Source organism: Halichoeres trimaculatus, unplaced genomic scaffold (assembly GCF_033239565.1).
Source record: "Halichoeres trimaculatus isolate MK-OKI-2021-1 unplaced genomic scaffold, fHalTri1.1 fHalTri1_scaffold_12, whole genome shotgun sequence".
Lineage (NCBI taxonomy): Eukaryota > Metazoa > Chordata > Actinopteri > Labriformes > Labridae > Halichoeres > Halichoeres trimaculatus.
In genome coordinates, this window is record NW_027437190.1 from 28,946,661 (window position 1) to 28,973,745 (window position 27,085).

At 38.3% G+C, this 27,085-nt stretch overlaps 3 protein-coding genes across 4 annotated transcripts in view; 2 read left to right on the top strand and 1 right to left on the bottom strand.

Moving 5' to 3' along the window:
- Positions 1-1,655: 1,655 nt before the first annotated feature.
- rpz4 (rapunzel 4) lies at positions 1,656-15,537 on the top strand. 2 transcript variants are annotated; one of them, XM_074684007.1, is made up of 3 exons: positions 1,656-1,892; positions 12,384-12,447; positions 12,575-15,537. In XM_074684007.1, the coding sequence occupies exon 3, from the start codon at positions 12,595-12,597 to the stop codon at positions 13,765-13,767; it is 1,173 nt and encodes a 390-aa protein (XP_074540108.1). In that variant the 5' UTR covers positions 1,656-1,892; positions 12,384-12,447; positions 12,575-12,594; the 3' UTR covers positions 13,768-15,537. The 2 variants fall into 2 exon arrangements, with proteins under 2 accessions (XP_074540108.1, XP_074540109.1); XM_074684008.1 differs by lacking the exon at positions 1,656-1,892 and adding an exon at positions 5,356-6,219.
- Positions 2,300-5,212, top strand: rpz5 (rapunzel 5). The gene is made up of 2 exons (XM_074684006.1): positions 2,300-2,455; positions 3,443-5,212. The coding sequence occupies exon 2, from the start codon at positions 3,510-3,512 to the stop codon at positions 4,689-4,691; it is 1,182 nt and encodes a 393-aa protein (XP_074540107.1). The 5' UTR covers positions 2,300-2,455; positions 3,443-3,509; the 3' UTR covers positions 4,692-5,212.
- Positions 15,538-19,044: 3,507 nt separating the features above from the next.
- Positions 19,045-27,085, bottom strand: part of LOC141801374 (uncharacterized) — a 30,139-nt gene continuing 22,098 nt past the window's right edge. Inside the window, exons 6-7 of the mRNA XM_074684392.1 lie at positions 26,272-26,388; positions 19,045-19,284 (exon numbers count right to left, since the gene is read on the bottom strand). Of these exons, the coding sequence (XP_074540493.1) occupies positions 19,276-19,284; positions 26,272-26,388 (126 nt within the window). The 3' untranslated portion in view covers positions 19,045-19,275. The remainder of the gene's footprint in view (positions 19,285-26,271; positions 26,389-27,085) is intronic.

The window sequence follows — 27,085 nt, forward strand, 5'->3', positions numbered from 1 at the left end:
TTGGAGCGTGAAAAACAGCATATTCATTGTCGGATTATTTTCAAAGGAAGCTCTTAAAAACTCTGACTTCCTGAAGCCCTTTGCACACCAGACAGGTATTTTTTCGCACAAATATTTCGCATGCAATCTTTCACAACAGCAACGTTCTGTGGCTGAGTGAAATTGCGGCTTTTATTTTTTTGGATTGAGGTCGATTTTTCCAAAGTTTTTCTTGCGATGAATACACATCCGACCAAACAAAACACTTGTTGTTGACTTGTTATAGGTTATTCAGACGTCATTATTGTCTTTGAATAACTCGAAACAAAACATTTTTCTGGACTAGTCAGGGGAATGTGGCTCATATTAGGTTCAAAACAATATTTTCTACTGAAAATAAGACAAAAACACTTGATAATATTTTAGTTTTTTGCAGTGTACATAGACAATTACAAAGACATCGTTTGGAGGAGAATAGCTACAGAGATTGAATATGACGCCACCAAATTTTTCGCAATTCCATGCTGTCTGTATACATCCCTGTTGGTGTGCAAAGACCTTGACTCGGCATTACAGCGAGCTCACCTGCCATTACCTTAGCATCAGCCATGCACCAAGATTGATTGACACATGTGCAAACAAATATATGGTGAACTTAGACTTTGTGGTGCTTTAGAGATGTTTTAATCATTTTTATATGGTGCATTGTTTTTTAATTGGATAAAACTAGGACAAGGCACTCATTGGTACTCAAGGCACTCCGGGTAAAATCGAGCTGTGTGGTCATCCTTTAATGACAGTATTAGAGGATAGTTTCCAACATCAAAGACAGTCAGATATTTAGAGAGATTTGTCTGACTGGAGAGCAAGTGAGGTCTTCCAGCTGAGCGCTCAGGCCCTCCTCCTGTACCACCCATCACGCCACATACTGTTGAGTCCCTGCGAAAGCTACAGTCCTCTTCTGGTCCCTCACAAACAAGTCAAGTGTGAGATGTGACAGTGGGACGACACAGGAACAAGTCAGTGACGGACACGCTTTCCTGACCTGCATCATCTTCCTGTTCCCGCCTCTTTAGGAGTCATCACAGCTCATGTTTATGGTGACGTCTCGATGCGTGGGTCACAGCCTGCTTTATAAAGCACAAAGAACACGAGGGGAGCTCTGACTGTCATGGTGCTTCCTCTCAAACACAGACGCTCTTTCATTTCCCTGTCGCTGTGACGGACTGATTCTGAGAGTGCTGCCTCTGCACAGCAAATGTCATCCCTTTTTTTTTTGTAAAGCTTGAATCCAGCAGCCAATCAGCTTCCCTAGCCATCAGATCTTACACACTTTTTTAAGAGCATTGTCTAAATAATGTTGCAGTTTTATGTTTCTGTGCATCACAACTTGATGCAAAGAATCTGGATTTAGTTTTCAAGTGTGCACAGTTGCACAAAAGTTTGTGGAAGTAGTGCAGCAGCCATGGCAACTAAGTGTGAACCAAAACAAGAACGGTTTTGTCCTCATGGGTCACTTTGCTGAACCCCACGGCAGCTAGTCTCCTCATTCTCACCCAAACACACACATACACACACACACAGTCACTCAGACAGACAGGGTGAAACCAGTCTTGTTTTTTTTTTTTTTTTTTTTTTTTTTAATTTTCCCATGGTGCACGGTGTCCCTGCACGGGGAGTGTTTACAGGATGTTATCTGTGTCAGCGCCGGCCCCTCATCTCTCAGAGTGGGTTTCTGAGGAATGCTGTGAAAGAGATGGAGGATTTCCAAAGGGGGAGTGACGAGGGAGAGACAGACACACACTGTGGGAGAGGGAGAGACTATATATACATCCCAAGGAGGCTGGTGCTCACAGGCACAGCTGGACTACTGAAAAACTGGACTCTAGCCCATTGGATTTTTAACAAGAAAGGTGAGTTTTTATATTCTGATTTGATTCCTTTTCCTCAGCATCTCCATCCTTTACTTCACAGTATTGGAGTTTTTTATATTGCCAAGAAAGAAAGAAAGAAAGAAAGAAAGAAAGAAAGAAAAAAAGAAAGAAAGAAAGAAAGAAAGAAAGAAAGAAAGAAAACTCACCGCTTACTTTCTATTTCCAGCTATTTTTTCTATTTCTAAATCTGCCCTTCACTAGAATTAAGTGGCAGCTTTAAGGAACTGGATATTTAAAAAAAACCTCTATTTCAACAAATGGGAAATCTTTTCTGCAGAAAACAGCTCATTCCTCAGCTGAAGGTAGATGTGAGTCCTTTGGGGGACGTGGTCTTGTTAAGGACTGACGTATGCTCTCTGTATTAAAGCTCTGTAGCTCACAGCCTATCACTCTGAAATGGTGGACCAGTGTTTGATCAAGTGCTGAGTGGGACTCGCCTTTTTTTGACTCTAACACAGAATAATTCACTTTTTGTGCTCAAAAAAAGAAGAAAACTTTTTTTGTTGAAGATATTTTGAAGCAGGAAACAACAGAATTAATCAGTAAGTATTTTTTTTTCACTTTTCACTTTTTTTTCTGTGCTGGAATGGAATTTTGATTTTGTCTTGTAAAAACAAACAAAATTTAAAAGGTGCACTTTTTATAGTTGGATCAGCTGGTTTATGTAGCTAAAAGCACTGATGGCATGTTACTGATCAGAGTCCATGTTATTAGTAGAGTTATAGACAAGGCTGTAAAATGACACCACTGATCTCATCACTGCAGCACCTATTGGTGAGTTTTTGTTCTACAATTCACCATATTTTTTTTACTACAAACTCTTAAAATAACATGATATTTTGGTTGTTTGGATGACATTTGATCTATAATAAGGAGTCCAATTTCATTACTGAACAAGTGCACTGGTGGGGGTTTTCTTCTCAGAGTTGGGTGTGCCTTTTTTCTGAACTGAAAATGGCCTCCAGGGAGCACGACATGTGTTAGGTCATCTCTCTCGAGTATTTTACCCTGAAAATTAGACCATCACCACCACCACGTAAATCCCCCTCTCCTACCATGTTGAGAACATCTGTGTTTGCTTTAGGTCTTGGCTATTGTTAGAGCAATAAAAAATGACATCCCCAAAGGACCAGTACTGCAATGTTGCACAATACTCCACGTCATAATTCATGAGTACACAAACCCTGTTTGATATTTGTTCTGAATTGCCAACGACATGTGCTTCGTTTGTGTGCTCTCATGAGCTTTTTGGATTTGTTTCAATGCCACCAAGGCTTTAAAAAAAAGAGTCCCCTGTCATTAAGTGAAGCTGTGAGGGCGCGGCATGAAACTGGATGCCTACATGTGCTGACACGACCTGCCGTTTGCTTTATGGTAGGGTTTTGTTTGTCAGGAAAATCTCCTGTGAGAAAAAAATCTTCTGATAACATTTGCTTTGTGAAATATAACTAAAAAACAAGCAATAACTCATCTGAAATGCCAATTAAGTGCACTATAATGAACTTTACAAGGGTTTCTTCTTCTTTCAGGGTCCATCAAAGTCTCTAGCTGTGGAAAACATATTAAATAAGTTAGTGTGAAATCTAAGATACAAAGATGAACAGCGTGGCAGACTGGATTACCCAGAACAGGGACAAGATTGAAAAAGGAGTGGAGATCATGGGGCAAGCCTCAGAGGTGCTCGCTGCCACCGTGGGCCAGCTTCACCCCGTCCTGGAGGCCGTGTTCGTTGCTTCTGCAGAGTTGTTTAACAATCCAGAAGGCAAAGAGGCTCGCTACTTGACTCAGCAGTTTGAACTCGTCAACCAGCAACTGGAGGGAATCCAAGATGAGATCGACAAAATCGCCCTGGAGCTGCAGAAGACGTCGATGAACAAGCAGAACTTTGATCGAGAGGCTCAGATACTCAGCCAGTATGAAAAGTTTCAGGACTTTGTCAACGCCAAGCCTAAGTTCAAGGAGAAGAAGATGGAGAAGTTTCTCAGCCATTACGAGAACACTGACGGGGACTTGAACTTGGACGGGTTGTACAACTCTCTGACTGGGGAGAACACCTCAGGAGACCCCATGCTGGAAACAGTGGTCACCGTAGAGCAGAGGAGCAGAAGGGCAGTGGAGGATTTCTGTGCCAGGCTGAAGAAGCTCTTTGTGGTCGGCATCATCGCTGTCATGGGTCACGCTGCCCTCAAAGAAGGCGTGGTTGGCGAGGAGATGGTGAAGAAGTGGAAGGACCGCATGGAGGACGTGGAGAAGCGGATGAAAGCAGCAGTGGACGAATGCACAGAGAAATTTCCTGATCAAGCCAAGATAGACATGGAGCACAAGCTTCAAGACAACTCCTGTGCAGTCAACCAGGAGTTCACCCAGACCCTTCTGGATTCACTTGTTAAGAAGTACGACTGGGTGAACTGGTCCATCAGAGTCTTTCATCACAGAGAGAAGATCTTCATTTTCAACTGGCTGGCTGGAAAGAAGTGCCATGGAAGTGGGGGAACCAACTGGTTTGACATTTTGACCAAGAACAAGATCAGAGTGGTCGTCTCTTTCTGTGTCGACCCTCAGCCCATCAACAAGAGCCAGATCCAGGAGACGATAGAGGGCCGGAAGCTGAAAGTGGACATGATGACGCTGGCTGTTACTCTGAAAAGGAGCTTCCCCAACTGCCTGGTCCATGCAGTCAGCCATTTCAAGGAGGTGGTTGAGTGCAACAACTTCCACGAGGACTGCTACTACTATGGGAAACACAAACGAGCTTTCCTGTGTATCCACCCTGAGTAGACTCTCATGTAAAGTGGAGTTACACTTAGATTTATGAATGTTTTCACCAGGCACCTGGATATGTTTCCATTAAATTTAGAAAAGTACTTATTGATATCATCTGTTGATGTGTAATCTGCTCTCAGACGGTTCTTAAATGTGATTCATTGCCTTACTTTTAATCGTTTTTTTATACTTTTACACAAATATATCCTTCCTCTGTTGATGATACAGCAGCTTCAGGGTGTTGTAGAAAATTCAAAGCCATATATCTTAATGCCAGCTTCAGTCAAAGTGTTATGAAGTGTATAAATACTGACCCTCTGAGTATTCCTCAAGTTTGAGAATACATTGATAGATTGCTGCCTTGTTCTTTGACTTATCAGTCAAGGTACCTTTCACCTAATCATTTTTATCCTTCTGAAGTTTTTGGGTATGTCAGAATATTGTGGCAAAGTGGTAGATCCACAATTGTGTCATGTTTTGGGGGGATTTTTGTGTAAACATGAAGCAAACAATTTCATTCGGATGGAAAAACATTTTGATCTTAAAATATTAGATCTAGATCATGAAAAATTAAGGTAGAATTGAGGTTATCAATTTCCTTTCCTAGCATATTTTGTTTGGTAGAGTGAAGCTAAAGCCATAAGAGAGATTAGCTTAGCTTGGGCAGGTTAGCTTCAAGTGTTAACTAGAAACAACAGGCAGTAGCCGGTCTCTTTTCAAAGATAAGAAAAGAATTAATCTACCAACAAGTCTAAAGTTCACTTATCTTGCTTGTCCAAAGTTTGAAAGGCAAACTGTGATAACGTCAATTTGCCAGTATTGAAAAGGACTTTCATCTTTAAAGAGCAAGATTTGTTTTGAGGAATGATGTTTTGCTAAGCTATGCTAGGCTAAGCTAATTGTCAACGTATTTGTCATGGCTTTCAATCTTGTTTTGGAATTAAATAAACTTCTACTTCTTATCAGGAAAAGAACAATTTGGTATTTTTAGAGTCAATATAATTTTGAATACCTGCTCTAAATCCACCCAAACAAAAAACATGCATAAAACCAGACATCATTTAGTACAATCCACTACAGTCTTTGTGCTGCTTTCTGTGCATTAGCCAATTGCAATAAAATATTTCCACAATCATCTCTTAAAAAATATGTATAGCTATATTATACTTTTATTCACAATAAACAAAAAGAAATGTGAATGTTTCTGTCATCATTGGTTATCAGTTGTATATACTTTTTGCTAAATATCATTGAAGGTCATGAGTGTTAGCCTGATGTTTTGCTAGCTATGCCGCTGGTAAATAACGCTTCAATAACACGCCATTGTTTACTAAAAGGGTGGAGGAAAACCTGTTATAATATCGCCTCAGCTTCAGCCAAGCCTTTTCAGCTGTCAGTCATTTTTTATACTTTGTCCAACACCCAACGTCTCAGTGTGTAACTGTCTGGGTGTGCCTCCCCTCTGTAAGACGAGAGTCACGTGACCAACAGGAAGACAAACAGTCCGCGAGTTATAGGGTTTTTCTTCCGTAAACTTTGAAAGGTGAGTCCATTTCTGCTAAAAAAAATGCTTCATAACGAACAGGCACATTAATATTAACTCATTTATGGACGATGAGGCACTTTAATTTGAAGTAATCGATACAAATTCATTGACTTCACTCCAGTTTCTTGTTACATAATGGATCATTTTACACTCTTGGCGCAGCGTAAAACCGTCAAATACTCATAAAGATTTTGTTAACGCAGCTTTTTAATACAATGAAGCAGAAAACGAGATGAATCTGCAAACTTTAAAGCACTTTAAACAAAAATCTGTGTACTTTCAGGGCGTTGGTTCCAGCTCTCATGCCATCGCTCCACTTTTTCCAGGAAGTGTCAAACTTTTTTTTTTTAACACACTTGTGTTGTTATAAAACCATAATCTGCGGTGTTAACCTGCCATGTTTGTTTGCCTCTCTGTGCTTTAGCTGCAAAGTGATACAATTAGAGCCCTTGTACACGAACAGATCGATGTTATTTCCATTAAGAGGGCGCATTAACAGATCGTTTAGTCCGTCTCTCAGTGGTCAGGCTGAGTGGTAGGCTGGCAGAGAGAGTGTGTGGTCATCTTTGTGTTTGGAGGAAGCTCTAACACATGATATCAATGAAACAACAAGTATTTTAAAGTCTATATGAGACAATCTGTTTGTTAGAGACAGAAGGCAGCATGCATGTGTTCCCTATCACTTCCGCATCTTGAGCATACGTCATATTACATAACTTTGTTATGAAGAGTAGATGTGTCTAGTCAGGATGACTCTCAATCAATAAGGTGATTACAAGATTTTTTAAATATTTACTGTGTTTAGTATTTGATTACCAAGTATCTCTAAGAAAAAAACAAGGGTATTCTGCTTATTTTGTTGTTAGATGTCCTGCATGATACAAAAAGGATGCTGCACCTGTGCACACTGCAAGAACTCAGATCTTGGCATGTTTCTTTGTCTTATTTCTGGTCAAAATATCTCATGAGATCGAATATAAACATAATTTAAGTGACTATAGCCCAAAAACTTATCCTGTTTAAGTTTTTTTTCAAGTAAAAATTAAGGCCTTTATTTCTTGTAATGTGTGAAAATATCTGTAATTCAGTATACTTTATTAACTTGAGTGTCTTGTTATCAGAATGATATCTTATTTCAAGAAGTTTAGGTGATACATTTTGTCTAATGTATAGGCAGACTTTATATCTATCAATCATACACAATTCTTTTTTTTTTTACTGTAAAAGCCTGAAATAAATAAGGCTGTGAAAATTAATCAGATAAATCACATCATCATGATTAATTTGATTAAAAATTTTCACCCAATTAACTTATCTGCTGTGAAGAATGACTCAAAATTCCTAAAATGTCTCAAAAATCCTAAAATGTCTCTGGCAACCAATTTAGGCAGTTTGTCCAAGTAGATTTGAGTAAAATAACGAAATTAAAATATAAATAAATATTGAGCAGTGGAATAAAATAAAGTATCATGCACACTCTGCAGAAATGAGATTTCTTTTTTGCGCCGGGGCTGTCTACCTCAGGCAAATTGACACTGTTACCAAGTGGACTGCAACAAACTCCAGACCCATTAATATTGTCAAGGATACGTTTTATTTTATTATATTTATTTATTCATTTAATTATTTTTACAAAGGTTTTGCAAGTTGCTTCTCAGGGCTCCATCAAGAAGCACAACGTTATGTGTTAACATGAACTGTTAAATGTGTTTGATGAACACATTAAGTGCAAAAATATTTCCCTTTTCCTTGAGTCTGTTTATGCAAAATGAAACATGATTAATATCAACAGCAACCCTGAGATTAATCTGATTTAATATTTTAATCATAAGACAGCACTACTCAAAAGAAAATTCAAGTCAATTGTAATTTTTCAATAGATTGTAACTATAAACTTTATTAAGCACAAATGTGTGATTAATCATGGTTAATCACAGAGTGGACATGTGATTTACTTGTTTTTTTTAATCACTTGACAGCACTAGAAATAAGATTACTAAGGGGACTTGAAACATGAATGTTGTGTGTATTAAGTCTAATAAGGAGTTAGTCATGACAAATAAGATAAATACTCAAGCAAGAGCTGAGTTTTTTGCAGTGTTTAAAATTGTTTTGTAACATGTTTCAGTCAGAATGCCTTGTTTCAAAACTTTTTAGCTTGGCATGAGCTATAAAAATAATACATGTTATTGAATACAGATTCATCAATGTGACACATTTTTACTGTAGCTTAATTTATTTTTATTTTTTTTTTCCCTCAAAAGTGTGACACGATTTACTTGATTGGTTGTGAGATGATCACTGAAGAAGCAGTGACAGGAAAACACCATCACAAAGAATAATACTTCTTAATTTGCATTTGCATGAATTTTATGGTTGTATTAATGTAAATAATATTTATGTTATATCGAAGTGGTATTTGTAGCTTTAGCTGTAGTAGATTCAGTGTCTTTAAGATAGTGTACCAAGGACCATAACAAGGAAACACTTTAGTTGATGACCTCAGAATATGTGACTTTTAATTACCCTATGATTCATAAATGGAAGTATAAGTGTTCAGACCTACTTTGCAGTCTTACATTCACAAATCCATTATGCAAACTGTGGTTTCACATCCAGCTCTTTGTCTCTGAAAATCAGATTTTTCCAGCACTTTTCTGTGTTAACAGTCTGAAAGAGCTTCACATGCAATCAATCTGCAGTTTCAGACCCAGGGGACCCTGAGAGAGAGAACATGAGTAGAAACAGGAATCACAGTTTTAACACAGCCTAATCAAATAAGATACAGTAACTGTGAGTGTTCGAACTTCCTGATGGAATCTTCTTCACTCTGTAGCTTTACTTCAGAAGTCTTTCTTGAAGGTGTTATTGGTTTAAGATTGCAGCAGTTTGAGGCACTGGGTCTTAGGAGGAGTTTGGTTAGTTTGGATTTGTTTTGTGCCTTAAACATGTGTCAGAATTTATTAATTTCTCTGATGTTTTCCTGTCCTTTATTTGATGGTGTTTTTTTAAGCCTTTTTTGCAATCTATTTTCTTTAGTTTCTCACATTTCTCTTTTACTCCCCTTTTATTTCTTGTCTTTGTTTTCTTTGACAGTTTCATTTTTTACAGCACTTTGTAAAATTTCTTTTGAAAAATGCAATATAAATAATAATAATAATAATAATAATAATAATAATAATAATAATAATAATAATTATTATTATTATTATTATTATTATTATTATTATTATTATTATTATTATTATTATTATTATTATTATTATTATATAATATTATAAATATTATTATATTATATATATTACCACTAATCCCTGGAAGCCTGTTTTTGCCTGGAAGTTGTGTCCAGAAACTTTAAGTAATAAGATGAGAATTTCAATGTAGTTTTTAATTATTTTGGGTGTAGGCTTATAATTTTCACTTATCTCATAGTTGTGACAACATCATAATTTTGACCTAATATCTCACAATTTTACTATGAAATTTTCTTTTTTTCCCTCGTTATTTAAATTTATTTTATCTAAGATTAAACTTTTTATCTCATGTTTTTGACTTTTCATCCCATAATTTCTGTTTATGTTTTGTTTTTTCAATATGGCATGTCACCTTTTTTTTCTGATTTCCGCTCTTCATGCTAAGCTAAGCTAACTAGGGTTTAGGCTTTTGCTTAATACTCAATAGATGAACATATGTTGTAATATTTCACCAACTCTCAGCAAGAAAGCTAAGTTTGCATCTCCCCAAATGCCAATTCAGATCTGAATGTGTTAGAGTAACCGCCCAGTTTAAACATCCTCCTGTGTGTGTGTAACTTCTGCTGAGGTGTGTGATGCATCAAGCTGAGAAGTGGGTGCAATCCTCTGCTGTCTAGTCAGATAAACCCCACAGAGTAGCCCTCAGCAGAGACTTGAACCAGCTGACGGATTATTTTCCGTTGTCTTGTTGCCGTGGTAACTTGCTGAGATTCACTGGAATACGCTGTCTTGCCCAGCAAGTTTAACCTCTTCTACTTAATCACTTCCCACGCCTGCTGCTCCTTTATTGACCGGACTGGTGGAGGAGAAAAAGCACTCCTGCTCCCTACTCAGTCACAGCTTAAAAACAGCGCACTGAAGGTCAGACACTTTAATAAAAACATGTGATAAAGGGCGCTTTGCTTTGGTAGGTCATGAACATGAGACTCTGTTTGTGTAGGCCTTGGATGACTGTACAGTTACTCTGTGCCAGAGTTGGATTTCCTTTGATTTCTACATTAAATATTTCCAGTTTTTCAAAAGGACATGTCTGAACATGCCCAGGCAAGAGATCTGGTTTGCTGTAAAAGTCAGCTTTTCTCTGTTTTCTGACCTCATGGAGCAGCGATGTTTCACTGAGATATTTAATCCAACAGACCTTTTGCTTTTTGAAGTGCCAGACGTGGAGTCACATGACAACAATCACCTTGTCTCATAAAAATATTTGCTTTTATCCTTTTTAATTTATTGTTAGGGCCACTGAAACATGTAATTTGTAGATGTATTGAAAACTTTGCTCAGATGGAGAAACAGTGGACTTTTAAAGACAAAAAATCTTGCTAGTTTTGTTCAGAGAATTTAACCCTTAACTGGACTTTGGTTCAAACAGAAATCCAAATCCTGTCCACAGGTTGCCTCTCTCATTAGCCATTACTGGGACACCGGTGATGATTCCCCCTAGCTGGTGTCGATCAGCTGACAGAGGTTATGTAAGGAGGCTGAGGTCCACCTGCTCAGTTATGTTTCTGCTCCGTCTTTGTATACAGCTTGAAACAAAGTTGAGTTTTTTTCTGCACGTCACTCATTTTCTTTACCTGTGAAACCTGATTCCAATTTCACTCATTTGCTTGTCTATCCTTTGTAAATGTAGTAGGCGTCTGTAGAGAGTCTAACTCCTAATATCACCTTTCAAAGCTTACAAGGACCCACCACAACTTAAAGCTCCTGTGAGGATTTTTTTTAGCTAGTTATGAAACTGACTAAAAGGAATATTTAGATAGTTTTATGACCCAAAAAGATAAACCAGACCATAAACAGGAAGAGTGACTATTTCTAAATAGCTACTTTCAAAGCCCGACACCACTAGCAGGGGGTAGGTGTTAGACTTACTGATACTTTTACCCCAGGAATAAACTTTTTTCGCATTTCATGTTAGATATTCTCAACAAGCAATAAATAAACTTGATGGTTTAAGAGAGCAGGGTTAGGTTTTGTTTTGTCAAAAAACAGTTATTACACATGTATTAAACAAAATCAGCAATGACCAAAAGGGGGTGCCAAACTCAACAAAAACTGAAAGTTGTATACAGTAGCTTTAAAGCAAGAGATATTTTTTATATAAAATAATATATATGACATATTCATACGTTTATCAAACAGTTGTTGTCTTTTTATTGAGACTCTTTATATAACTTAAAGCTCCTGTGAAGATTTTTCAGCTCATTATGAAACAGACTAAAATGAGTACTTTTGTCTCTTTATGGCCTAAAAAAGCAAACAGGACCATTAGGGAGAAGTTAAGCTGTTTTCTTTTAAGTTGTTTTTGATGCCTGTAGTAGCTCTGGCTGGGTAGGTTCAATGAATTAATGTTTGAATGTTTCTTAAATGTATTTTTAGCACACATTAAATTGGAAATATTCTCAACATATGTTCAACTGTTTAAAGAAGACTGAAGGAATTTTTTTCCTTAGAAGAAACAAGACCATCAATGACTTTTTTGTCCATAGGGGTTGCCATAATGGACACAAACATAAGTTTACTGGAGCTTTAAAATGTTTTGATTACCGAGCTCCAGATTTGCTGATTGGCAGATTTTGACATTTTCAGGAAGAGCCTGGTTAGTTTTTTCTTTGTGTCCAGTCTTTTTGCTAAGTTATGCTAACAAGCTGTGAATGTTTCTCTACATTTAAGAGGCAGATGCTTCGAGAATGAGTTTATTCTGACACTTCTCTCTCTAACTCTGTTGGACAGGGAAGCATAAAAAGAAACTGGAGTGTGAGAAAAACTAGAGATTCAACAGACATACATTCGAACCTGTACGATCCTTCGTCATTGCTGAGTTCTCTATGCATATTTGACTCATTGCTCACTGGGTGTGGCCAGCAGCCAGCACTGAAGCTCACTCTGCTCTTTCTGTCTCCTTATCAGTTTTTGCTGTGTTGCAAGAGCAGCGAAGGAGAAGGCCACAGTCCAACAACACTGAAACCGAACTGTGAGTAAACTAGAAAACATAATATTTATGTGCTGCTAAAACAGCACAGCTGTTTATTTGAGTTTTACTGCCAAATGTCAAATGTATGCGGACAGTTTCTGATCATGTTTATATTTCTCCTTCTCAGGATCAGTCACAGCACCAAAGATGGCACAGCTTCAGCGGCTTGTATCAGAGAAGAAGGATATGGTGGAAAATGTGATGGAAGTGTTTGAACAAGGTGCTGAAGTGGTCGCCAGTATCGCCGGCGACCTTTTCCCAGTTTTCTCCATCGCTGCTCCGATTGTCAAACTAGCGCTGGACAATGTGGAGAGCAAAGAAGCTACATACATGAAGGAGCAGTTTCAGAAGGTGCGAGAACGCCTGGAGGTGGTCTCAGAGGAGATCAAGAGGATTAATGATGAGATCAAAAAGAGCGGATTGGACGCTGTGTATTTCCCCGTGGAGGAGAACATCACCAACCAGTTCAGGAAGTACATGGACATCCTCAACGCCAAGCCCAAGTTCAGGGAGGTTAAGAAGAAGCTGTTTCTGGATCACTTTGGCAAAAGCGGAGGTGACAAAAACCTTCACACCCTCTACAACTCAGTGACAGGAGATAACTTCTCAGCTGAATCTGTGCTCGACATCACCGTGAACTACGAGGAGAAGAGTCGCCGGCCAGTAGAGGACTTCTGTGCCAGGCTGAAGAAGCTCTTCTGTATCGGGCTGATCGCTCTGCTGGGCCACGCCGCTCTGAAGGGGTACGATGAGGAGGACGCTCTTCTGAAGGAATGGGGTGAGAAGATGAAGGTGGTGCAGGAGAAAATGAATGCTGCCATTTTGGACTGCATCGAAAGCTTCCCCCAGCAGGCCGAGCTGGATTGCCGTCGTTTGGTGAGAGACAATCAGGAGCTGAACAACCAGCAGCTGGCTGAGGCTCTCATTGAGAAGCTAAAGAAGAAGTATGACTGGGTGGGGTGGTCCGTGCGTATATTCAGGTCCCCTTCAGGCCTCCTAAACAAAAAGAAGATTTTCCACTGCCCGACAGGGAAGAGCCGCTTCCAGGTGCCTTCATCTGACGAGAAACTGAATGTCGTGGTGTCGTACAGCTCCTCGCCTGAGCCCGTGGATAAGAACAGAATCCAGCAGGTGATCCAGAGTCAGAAGAGACTCTCTGTGGTGAGTCTGGCTGAGACTCTGTTCGAGAGTCTGCCTGGCGACTGCGTGGTCCACACGATCAAGATGTCTAAAGATCTGGCCTGCTCCTGGAGTTTTACTGAAGATCTCCATTACTGGGAGGAGAACAAACCGCTGTACGTGTGTGTTCATTCGGCTTGAAGATAAAAACACTGAAACTGTCAAAGTCACTCCTTAAATTTATGATACTTCATATCTACACAGATAATCTCTGAGTCTGCCTCTTTGTTTGGCCTAAAAAGAAACATTACACAAAATGTGCCTTAAATTCACCTCTATTGAGTCTGTTTTTTAGGGAATTTATTGTTTGATTCATTTAAAGTGTAGTTTTTATACAGGAGAAGGGATACACGAAGCTAAGTCACATTTATCCATTCAGCCCAATATTACAAATTAAATTTTCCTCCATTGGATTCACAACCAGTGCATCATGGTCCCCTGGATCCCATAGACTGTAAAAAAAAAAAAAATGGACGTCATCTTGCTCGGCTTAAAGAGAGGTCGCCACAAAAACTGCTCCCCCTGGTGGCTGGCTGCAGTATTGGTCAAAAAATCCAGCTCCCCAGTCATTCCAGATGGGTACTTCAAAAAACTAATACACCTCCTAGAAATGTTTCTTGTTGTGATGACTTGAAAATATAATTTGGCTACCTTGTATTCAAGTCTTCCTTTTTCCTTAAAGTTTCGATTTTATTAGTTATAAGTGGTTAAAATCAAGGTTTTATGTCACGTTTAACGATGATTGACAGCTGCCATTCTTGTGTATTTTTTTCGGGGATTGTAAAATATGTCGGGAGGTAGAGTCAAGAAGTGATTAGACTCTCAAGAGAAAAAAAAATAATTTTATTTTGTCACCCGGCTCCACGACTGCACAACTGGTACCAACAGCGCCACCTGTGTCGGCTTCAAAAGCATACAATGGTAAATGGTGGAGCCACACAGTCTACTCTATATAAAGTCTATGCTAGATCTTAAAACCCTCATCATCCAACCCAACGAATTAAAGCAGGACAGATTGGACAAAACCTCAAGGACAGAGAGACATGAGCTAGATTTTTTGTTTTTCAGACATGTTCCAGATTCCTAAACTGACTATGACTGTTCAATCTGCAGCTGTGCTTATTTTTCAAAACAGATGCCGATTGTGCCTCTTTGTTTTGACTAAATGGTGGGGCCCAGTGTCTATTTTTGTGTGGTGCAATATGGTGAGAATTTAACGTTAAATATCCACAATTTTGCTTTGTATTGGTGTGGTTTTTGAAGTGGAATCCAGCTGACATACAGAGATAGCGCTCTGCTGGAGGAGATAAGCCGTGACCTTGGTCTGACCAGGATTCAAAGCCATGAGAGAAAGTTTCTCCCGACACTTACAGAGAGTCTAAAAGCCACTAAGTCGCTCACCTGTGGAAAAAAAGAGCTTCTGCTTGCTGTAAAGCACGGCCTTAACATGCTATGAACATGCTTAGGCAAAGCAACAGCAGCAGATTGTTTACATTCACATACCAAGCATAGCTGTTCTTATTGAACTGATGTGGTTTTCCTACATAAACTGGAATATTTACCTTTTAAAAGCCTTCAGTTATCTGTAGTTTTTGCTTATTCTTGTAAACAAACAGTTATTTAAAACTAGGAAAACATACATTTTTAGTTTGGTTTTGATTATATTATCTTTCGTTTAGCTTTGACATTCACACTACATGGTGTTATGGGTAAAATATCAGCTTTCTTTCCACTAACCTGTTGTGTTTTTGTAGATATGTTGTTGTACACCACCTGTGTGTCTCTTCCTTGTTTGTGTTTTTCATTATTAATGTTATTATTAGACCAAACAAGCCCAATACTCCCTGAAAATGATTGTTTCTGTTGCACTGCTTTGTATTATTTGAGTTGTAAATTGAGTGAAAAACTTTGTTGGTATGCCAATGATTGTAATAAATCTTCTAAACAAACTTGGCACTTTTCAACATTTATTTTCTTGTTGTAAAAAAAAAACTGATGGAAATATGATTGTGATTTGTGAGGTTTTGAACATTCAGTGCTGGTTTTGTGGTGGGTTTGTCTGCAAACTTTCACCAATATGAGACTTTACCTGAGGAGAAAGAGAAGATGAACTCAAGTTTTGTAAGTAAATATATACACCCTCCAGTCAGATTTCAGCATCAATAGTTCTATACTAAGAGGACATACTGGTTGGGCCAAAATGCTGTATTTAATGTGTAGTATGTGGGAGGAGGAGAAGAAAGGAAAGTTGTTGCATGCAGTAAATACCTACAAGAAAAATGCACCAGCACAACAATACCAAAACATGAAAGTTAACAGTTCATCGGATTAACGGTAAAATAAGAAAAGAAAACACAAAAGCTGGCGATCTTTGTTACTTCTAGCACTAAAGAAGTGAAACACATGTCACCTGGAATTTTTTTTTTAATAAGAATTATTAAAGTCCATAAAAACTTCTTATAAATGTTGTCCAAACCAAAAGTTGATGCTACAGAACTGCTGAAAACAGTGATAGACAAAAGACTGAGAAAAAGGTCAACTGTTTATATACCTTATCCTTTTTGAAGATACTGAGACTTGTAGTTTTGCATGATTAGAGATGTCTTTGACTGGACTGACTGACAGTAGCTGTTAGCGCTGTTTGAAAGGAGGCCAAAGGCACTTGGTGACCAGCATGTTTTGGATTCAGTTTTTGACCTCACAGATCAGTTGGCGACTTCACTGAGACGACATCTATGCATTTTAAAGCCTGCGAGTGAAACCCGTACTTCCACACACACACAGCTGTGTTACGTAATCTACTCAGAGGCTGTTTACCACACCCCTGAGCTCTGGGTTTTGAGAACAGGAAAAAGAAAAATGAAAACTTTTCAACCAGCTCCACTTTAGAAAGATGAAACCAGCTGCTCCATTGAGAAGTGTTACAGCTTTGAGAATAAGAAGGAAAGAGAAAAAGGATATAATAGTTTGCTGGTTTGGAAACACCCACTGTGCTCTGTTATTATGTGGTTGTGGCTTTTCTATCTTGGGCACATAAAGAGTCATGTAGCAGTAGCACAACACGCCGACGGGTCAAGTGAGCCATAAAAACGAACAAGTGCAGAGAAAAACAAGTGGGTCAGACAGAGATATTTGTGGATTTTTTTTTAACTTTTCATTTCTAACCAAAGGAAATGCTGAATGTCAGGAAAGACAGGAGATATTATGGGGGGCACTGGTAACATCCTTTAATACACAAAACTGGAGATAAAAATGTAATGCTCTCATGTTTCACATATGTCATCATTTAACCCTTTTAACACTGAAACTGCCCAGCGAGAAGTGACCTCTGACCCTACATGTCCATTTAAATATGGAGGCCAAATAATGCGATGGCTTCTCCCTCCAGTAGAGATGGCTGGTATAAGTCAGGATGGTTTTTCTGATGATTGTCCACTCAATTCATGAGCAAGCAAAACCTTTAGGGCTTAGGTCTTGCTGGATGTCTAGAAGTGACTGGATGCAGGGGTGTGTCCAGATTTTTTGAGGAGGCCCAACTGAAGCAGGGTGGCCAGGTCCTCTTTTCATATCCCTGGTTGGGGTTGTTTCAAGACATTTAACAAGAAAAAAACAAAACAAAACAGAACTTTTAGCTTTCCACTCGTGTCTTTTTTCAATGAAAAAATATCTTTCAAGTTATTTAAAACTGTGGAAGAAATCCAGATTAACAATCCTGAGAAGCCTATTTAGGTTAATCTCTGATATTTATGTAGTTATTTTGTTTGTTTATGATTCTTTTTAAGTCAAAAAATGTTTATATTATTATAGTTATAGATTATAGTTTAAAGGGCCCAAACAGCCTAATTTGAGCTTAATCGGGCCAGACCAGTAAAATCATAGCACAGTTACCTATAAATAAATAAGAACTACAAGTATATTTTAAAAATCTTTATATTTATTGAAGTATCCTATTACACAGTAATCCTTGTTCGGCTAACGTTGGGAAAAGTTTGTGGCTTCTTTGGGTACACAACTTTTGCAGCCTTCAGTGTGCATGTTTACATAAATTATCCCTCAAAGTACGCTATGATGCTAACGTTAGCAATTACACAGCAGCTATCATTGCTGTATAGTATACAGCAATGATATACAGTGTATACTCATTAAGCACACAGGTTTCCCATTTTACCACTATTTGACCACTTGGTGAGCTGGTTTTGTCCCACTGGTCGTATGATTGACACCCTTGCTCTAGATGCTTCAACTAGAGTCTATATCGGAGGCTATTCCCTTTATTTGTACAACTCCTCAATTTAAGCAAGCCCACACAGACTGAAAGGGAAATTTAAAGAAAGGAGCCAGGAACAGACAGAATTAAAAATCTGGCTTCAGTAACCTGAAAATGACATAAACAGCAACGTGGAGTTACAGCTTGGAGAGCAGAGTGAATATATGAAATATGATAAATCCTGTGAAAGCACAAATTATGTGAGCTCAGACGGTCTTTTCATGTTTGGAAAAATACTAATTACTAAGCTGGGCATGCAGAGCAGACAGACTTTGTTGTCTGGATACCTGTTTGCCAGTGGAACAAAACTGAGACAGAAGGAATCAAAACTTTCCCTTTTACCTCCCTACAAAGCAAATCTCTCATAGAGCTTTCCAAATTTCCACTGGCTAATGACCCAGTTAAATCAATGCTCAGTGAGCCGAGGCCCACACGCTGCTTCGTCAGCAAGTTTCTGACAAAGCTTAGAGGACTTGAGAAAGATCAAAACAGACAAACATGGTCAGACATAAGAGTATAGTTTGATTGTGATGCATTTAACCCTAAAGGTACTGATGTATCTGCTTAATTCTGCTATTGACAGCATATTGATATGGATGGTGCAACTCTGTCTCCTTCCAGCGTGAGATGTGACGCCAAAATACTGCTTCAGTTGGCGCTGCCAGATTTGACTAGCAGAGCCCAGACATGCACAGAAGCCACATAGCCGGTGGTGCAACAGAACAGACGCTACACTTTTTTCACCTTATGAAAACACAAACATATATTTTACTAACAAAACAGTAAAGATCCTTCAGTTAAATACAGTCAATAGCACAACACATTCCTGCTTGGATTTAAAGCAGACACTCAGGTCTTTGCCAGGTTCAATGATTCTCTAAGTTTATATCTGTTGTTTTCTCTCATCATTCCTCCTCCACTTTAGTTATCTGGTGAAGTATTTAAATTTGGTAGTTAGACTGTAAAATACAAGGATGTTGTTTGTAAAGCCTATTGTTGATAGAATAGAATAGAATAGAATAGAATAGAATAGAATAGAATAGAATAGAATAGAATAGAATAGAAAATACTTTATCCCTGGGGGGGAATTCAAGAGTAACAGCTGCAATCAAGCAAACATTCTATCATCTTGTCCATCATTCTACAGTCAGCCAGCCTCCACCTCCACAGGGTCCAGGACTGAGCTCCTTCAGCAGTCTGTTCAGTCTCTGTCTCCTGGATCCTGTCTGCTCACAGCAGGTGAAGCTCTTCCAATGTGGTTTTGATGTCGTGTCAGCTCTGTTAGCCATGTCAGTGAATAGCATGATGCTACTCTGCCTTCTGGTATTCCCTCTGTTGCTAGGTTAGCACAGCTAGCTCGTCCATCTTACTGGAGATAGATCTTACATTACCTATAACAATGGATGGAAGGACAGGTTGATGTCACTTATTAGCTCACACTTGAGAACCAGCACGTCGTCCTCACCTCCTTCCCCTCACCTTGTGGGGAAACATCAGGCCTTGCACCAGTTAGCATTGGAATACTACGGAATGCTAAAAGCTGATTTTACATGTAAACAATGTGGCCATGGTTACATGTAAGATCTCCAGACAAACACAGGAGCAAAAAGTAGTAAAAATATAATTGAAGACAAAACCAGTTTGGTATCCATGACCAACAAATGAGCCTTACAAAGAGAAAAAATGACAAGAAATGGACAAAGAAGTGAGAGCTGCCGCAACAGCCAGTCACAGCCAACAAAGCAGCGCCTAGCAATATATGATATGGATAACAGAGATAACACTGATATCGGCTATGGTGAAAGTGTTAAACTCAACCTAGCTTCATTGAAGTTAGGGTGAGGGAAAAATGTCTTGCCCCAAGTGTGTAGATTTGATCATTTAGTAAATGAAAAAATCTTGGCTGTTTCTTGCCAGGCTGTAGTTATGTTTTTTTTCTTTACTTTTTAAATACCCTTTTCAGAATGGGTGTCCATGTGACTTCTGGGGCTTTTGGAGCTAGCCTTAAGTGGACACTTGGGGAACTGCAGTTTTAACATTTCCCAAAAGGCTTCATATTTCCTCAAAGAATTTTGGCAAAAAAGGCTGTTAAATAAGTTGTTTAGACATCAGACAACAGCTATTGTAAGCATTTAGCATCATTAGAGTTTAATGGTATTTTCACTCCAGTGGCTGAATGCTAATGCTAGCTGTTGTCTGACAAATGCTAAGTGGTTCTTGTATTGTTTAAACTTAAAAATGGTTTAATTGTGAAAAATTATGAAATGATGAAATAAAAGTTAGGGTCATGTTGTTTAATGTTTATCGTGTAAAGACTTAGCGTTGGGTTACGATAGCATATTTGAGCTAGCCCCCCTGAATGTAATGTCAGACAAAATAGGTTAATAACAATTCCTGTTCAAACTTTATTTATACAGCACGTATGACCTCAGTGATCTTTCAGTGGTCTTTAAATGGTAGCAGAACACTTTTAAAGCCACACGTTTTAGGCCTGATCCCAGCTCCCGTCTGAAACGACTGCTACAGGCCAGTTTTTGTCAGCGCTAGGTGAGTCAGTGAGGAAGCTAGTATTACACAGCTGAATAGGAGAAGTGATGCTTTTAATCAGGCCAGGATAACTCTTCCATAAATATGATTTGGCCACACAGCCCTGCATTGAATCCGGCCCATCAGGTGACCTCAGGAACGCAGACAAACATCACGAGGCATCGAAAAGATTCGCCATCCTTGCAGGAACATTGTACTGCCAGTCGCCACTTCATCTCAACCTCAATCCAGTCTTCATGGAAACAGCAGTCAGTTTAAAAACTCATCATTAGCTTTGACTGGATGTAGCAGGTCACATGGTGGAGGGGAGGGGCTAGTTTTCAGGGACCTGTAACTTTGAGGTCAGATTAAGACAGAAATTATATCACGAGGAAGTTCAATCATTCCCTGATGCTGAGACCAGTGAAATAAACTTCAAAGACAGCCAGATACAATTTGTCAGTTAACAAATGACCACATGTAGCGCAGAGGTTTTAATCCTTGATTTTCATTTGAAGGACTTCTTTACAGATGAGCTTCTGCAGACGACATCTAAAGGCACAAACTACGACACTAACTATGTCATGTAACATAGAAAAGCAGCCAAGTCTTTGACCAGCTATTTCTGAGTCATTCTCCATGTCGTCTCTGACTTCAGCAGGTTTGTGTCAGACACTGTGAGAAACAGTAAGCAGAACAAACATGCTTTTGTTTATATTTACCACAGAAAACATTCAAAGTGAACGGGATGTTTTACTGTGTCCCGAGAGCAGGTCGAGATTTTCATGTTACTTTGACATGCAGATTAGCAAAGAAATACGAGGTGTGTCCACAGGGTGCGCCAAAATCAATGCAAATCCCAAGGACCTTACTGAAACCTTTTCCACTCATGTGGCCCTGGTGCTAGTCAAGGTTATAATAGTTAACTAAAACGAAACTAAAAAGTAAAACTTAAATTCAAAATACATTGCAGTTAACTCAAACTAATAAAAACTAGAAAAGAAAACAAAAACAATAAGTAAACTAAAACTGTATCTTGTGTTCACAAAACTAACTGAAACTAACCAAAATGATAGACAAAATTCCCTTAGTTATAGTTTTTGACCACATTAATAGCCTTTAGTATTTAAATTAATCCAACACATTTTCCCAACCAATTTTAGACAGTTTTCGTCAGTTGTCTGTGCCGCACAGCACCATCACAGCGACGCACTGGGACGTGCTTGTTTACTGCACTGACTGGCTGAGCACTGTGCGGCGACAAAACGTAGCGGAGCAATGAATCAGAGCATCTGTAATAGTTTAATTTCATGTGAGTCTGACTTTATTGTTACAGAGTCCAAGTTTCTAATTATTAAAGCTCATACTGTATTGTTTCATATAATTTATGTTTTTATTATTTTTATTTAATTCATGTTAACATTATATTATTTTATATAATTTATGTTTATATTTCTATACTAAGTTTATATTATTTTCATGTGTTTAAGGCAGCAGCCAACAGCTAAGTATCAGCATTGACTGAGCAGTGAGCACTATGTTGGACTGGAAAATAAACTGTATTACAAAATATTTACTCTGACCTTTTTGAATCCTGCACCTGGTCAATAAGGTAAGCAAAACTAAAACTAAACTAAAACTAAGCCCTGTTGCAAAAATCAAAACTAAATAAAAACTAGAATTCCTGCTCTAAAACTTTTTAAAACTAAACTGTAATGGGGAAAAAAATGTCAAAACTAACTAAAACTATACTATAATGGGAAAAAAAGTCAAAACTAACTTAAACTAAACTATATTGACAAATCCAAAACTATTTTAACCTTGGTGCTAGTTCATATCTGGTTCAACCAGAAACTGACCAAGAACCAGCTTGCTTTCTCTCAGGAAAAAGGCCACAGTTGAGGCATTATGTCACTAAATGGCTCTTTTTGAGTCTCAAATTTGTCAGGCATCACTTGTGCAGCATACAAATACAGATCACCCCGATCTTGGTGTCTCTCCACTGGCTTCAGGTTCATTTTAGAATTCATTTTAAAATGTAATTATTTGTTTTTAAATCATTAAATGGTTCACTTTCACCTCGTGGTCCCAAAAATTTGTTTCAAGACCCGAGTCGATCAAGCTTTTTCGGTGGCTTTTATTATCCCCCACCCTTCCGACGTTTAAATCCCTTCTTTAAAACTGATTTTATTCTTTGGCTTTCAGTTCAGCAAAAGAGTTGTGTGATATCTGTCCTTTTATGTCTTTTATGGTCTTAACCCCTGTGTTTTTATGGCTCTTATTGGTTTCTATGTGTTATATTTGTTTTATCACTGTTCTTATTTGATTTTTACTGTGCAGCACTTTTGGGAACTTTATTGTTTTTAAAATGTGCTGTATAAATAAAGTGGATTGGATTGGACTGGATACAAATAAACACACATATCTTGATATGTTTACACAAAAGTTACAGTGAAAAATGGGATTGTGTATTTTAGATCAACTCTTTTGAATTTGATTATTTTTACTTAAACCTTTTACTTAACCCTAACCCCAACACTTTAGTTTATTTATATTTGATTTGAGATGTTTTTAGCCTCAATAAATAAATAAATGAACATTTTGTGTGGTGTCATTTTGGATGCTGTAGCTTTTCAGAAAAGGGAGAAAACAAACAATCAAAAAAAACTTTGATTTTTCAAAATGGGAGGGAGAGGACTCATGCCAAAGCAGAGATTCTTGTTAGGAGAACTGAGACTATGTAAGTCAGAGGGAGGTTGCATCATCATGTATTTTATTCCTGTTGGTTCTGTTTATTTGTTTCTTATCTGACTTGTTTATCAAGGTAAGGTGGTCTGAGTTTCTTACTCCCTTCCACCCAAATTCTTGTGCTCTCCTACAGATGCAAGTAACTTGACTCGCTACAACAGCTCATCCCTTGACTTGTGAGGTCTGCCTGTGTTTCACTCAGCATCTGTCCCTGTTCCCACCCCTGTTTACCTGCTCCTATGACCTCCCTCACCACATACCAATGTCAAGGCAAGACTCAACAGGCTCATGTGGCACTGCTGGATCTCTTTGTGTCTCTCTGTCAAAGGAAATCCTCCACTGTAGAGCCTCAGAAGTGGTATCACCGATAGAGTCTGGTAATTATAATAAAATGTAACCCCAGGCTTTATGCAGATCCTTTCATACCTTTCAGATAATGCATGAGTAATGAGTGCTCTGCAACATCATAACAAACAGTGACACCACCAAGAAAGTATGTACAGCATCCAGACATCATCTTCATCTCTTTTCATACAGTGTTGAACAACACAGGTCAGATTTTGCTTTCATTATTCAGCAATAATAATGAAATGCTGTGACTTTTAGGTGTCAAGTTTATACTATGTTATACTTCATTGTGGAAATAATAAAGTATAACATTGATGATAAGTGACAGAAAAAAGGGGAAAAGCAGTTTAAGTAAGTATTAACATGAATTAAGTCATTGCCAAGAACTTTCCTTCTTCGGATAAACCAGAAACATAAAATTTGTTTGCTTTGATTGATTTTGGTCTGTGCAGTTGTACCTTTAAACACCTCACCATTCAGGATTGATAATTCATGAAAAACACAGACATACCTGTGGCTCTGCCTTAAGCCACTCTCCGTGTTTTCATTGTGCAACAGGAATTTAACAGGAATCAACAAGTTTGTTTGACGCACCTGCTGTGAGAAGAGTAGAGTATCGAGGCTGAACAAAATAAGACAGGTGTCTCTGTCATGTTCTGATGTTGATTGATCTAAAACCCTAAACAGTAAAACCTGAATGAAGAGAAAAGCCTGGCTTTAAAAATGAATAAGAAGTAAGAAGTAAGAAGGATTTAATCTTAGTTTTTTGATGTTTGTTCTGGATGTGCAACCTGCTACCTGTGTGCGATATTAAAGAAATCTAACTTGTCTTCTTCAAGACACATGTACGAGCTGAGGATGATAAATGATGGTTTTAATCACATATCAGAGATTTTTAATTAAGATGCTTGTATTAAGATGTGTGTTAACTGACTAATCTATCCACCTTTAAAGTAAAGTCTCTAACCTTGTTTGAGTTTCCCACACTGTGTAAGTTACAAAGTCCCACAATCATATTCCTCCATAATAAATTCAGAACTTTGTCAGAGTCCTTCTTAGGTCTTTGTTGACTTTACTGATCAAGAGTTAAATTGAGTTATGAAAGATATAAGAGTATTGCATACACATTACAAAACATGGATGCATGTTTACTGTGCATTAAAAAATGTGTTGAGAGGCAGAAAAATATATTGCATGTTTTTTTTTAAGTGATTGTTGCACAAAAAGAAAACAAATACCCCTCCTATTTCACAGATGCCTAACAACAATGTTGTAACAATGAAAATATGGCCAGATTCTATTAAATCCTCTTCTATTTTTTCCAGTATTATTGCCTTTCTAGCATTAAAACACAACCTGCGTAAACTAAATTTAATGTTCCCATGACAAACTTAATTTTTCTACTTTGGCGCCCCCTGGTAGACTCACTCACTGTGAGTCTTTGCTGCTGCTGCTGCTGCTGCAAAAAAAAAAAAAAAAAAAAAAAAAAAAAAAGCCATTTACTCATAATGAAACCTATTCCTTTCACTTTCAACTCTGTAGCTTACAACTTTCAGCCTGTTCCAAAACCATCTAAAATCTTCTCCTAGTTCAAAGTCACAGAAGCTTTAGTCTTTTTAGTCCCGAAATCAGGCTTTTAATTTCTATAGCAAGAGTTTGCAGGTTAAATGAGTTGAAAACCCTGTGTGGACACCCTCAACGTAACAGAATGAGCACCATCTAGTGGCAGAGAATGGCATTGCATGTTAGTAATAGAAGAAAGTAGTCTGGTGGGAGGGCTGTTTCCCTGAAACGGCCCACTCTCTGCTCGCCTCCTCATTCTCAGGAAACTGTGATCTTGACAACAAAAGGGACATCATGAAATCTTGAATAACATAGAGATAAAGGTCCTGAGCACAAACAGACAATCTCGAGCACCCACAAAGAGTGCCGGGCACCAAAGTGTGCAGATTTCTTATCGCCTAAACTGTATTTTCTCTATCCACTAGAGCCTGTTGCATTGACAAAATAGCACAAGCAGAACACATACATGAGCTTTATATTCTCTAAATGTCGTGTGTAAAGTTTGCAGGAGAACGTGGCTGTGTGTGTGCATTCATGCTGCTTTGATGTAGTGTCTGTGCGCGTCTGTATCTGTGTGCATTTGTGCATTTATGCCTGTTGTTGCTGTATTGTCTGCATGCCAGTCTGTGCGCAGACTTTTTTATAACACTGTGCCTTAACACCCATTTATGCAGCTCTATCAAAGTGGCAGTCATGTACACTTTGAGCACCCACAAGTGCAAACATAAATCGACGCTCATGTGCTCAAGTAATAATTTTTCATGCTTGTAGGATAATCATATGTGTGCATGAAATAGAAGCATTGAGAAAGTGACTTGCTAGGAGAGTTGGATAGAAAAAAAAACAGAAAACGATCAATTCAAAGGAAAATCAAATCAGCTGGGGCTGTGGTGTATTGCTGACATCTTCATCAGTTGATTAAGCTATGTCCATCTCTGTGTCATTCAGGCAAATACAGATAGCTAGAGATCTTCGAACTTTCTACTAGGAAGTTTAAAGAAATCCAATCAGAGCTAGTAGTGCATTTTAACATAGTTTCATAACAAGGCATGACTCTGATGCGCTGCACAGAGAGTTTATAGCAAATGCTAGTTTCCAACTCTTGTCCCTAGTCTAGACTTTGTAAACTGACTCCAATTAGACCAGTGTCAAAAACTTTGGTGTTCTGACTTTGTGCTAGTCTTGATCCTTACCTTCTCTGTCCGCCTGCAGACCAGAGCTTTGAATCCCAGAACAGCCAAACTAATGCAGGCACACAGCTGGAGAACAGTCAGGATGAGCATCGTGACGTCCAGTGCTGTCACCATACGCTGACACAGACAGGAAATAATAACAAAACAGAGATTATTTAGACATAAAAGGATGAAATGTAAGCTTTGAATCAAATTTCAAACACAAAGAATTTAGCACAAACAAATGCGTCATTATATGGATACTCTCGGGGAGTGTTCATTTTTACTTCTTAGTTGAAACTTAAATAATTAATTTTCTTGTCTTCATTCTGACCACTTCAAAGTGTTGTAAGGACACTTCCTACTTTCCAGTTGTGAGACGTCTGACTTTATCACTTTACCAACAACTAAAGAAAGAGTCCTCACAAAGAAAAGAAGGAGAGCCTACATCCCACCTATACAAAATAATTACACTGACTGCCTGATGTTTTTAAATGGATTCTAAAATCCTTTCATCATTACTTTGTATGGCTCATTTGTTGGTCATGGACACCAAACTTTTTGTGGCTTCAGCAATATTTTTATTACTTTTTCTCCTGTGTTTGTCTGGAGATCCTACATGTAACCATGGCTGCATTGTTTACATGTGAAATCAGCTGTGAGCAGCCTGTAGCATGTCAATGCTAACTGGTGTAAGGCCCAATGTCTTCCCACAAGGTGAGGAGAAGGAGGTGAGGACGACGTGCTGGTTCTCAGGTGTGAGCTAAGAAGTGACGACATCGACCTGTCCTTCCATCCATCGTTATTGAGAACATAAGATCTATCTCCAATAAGA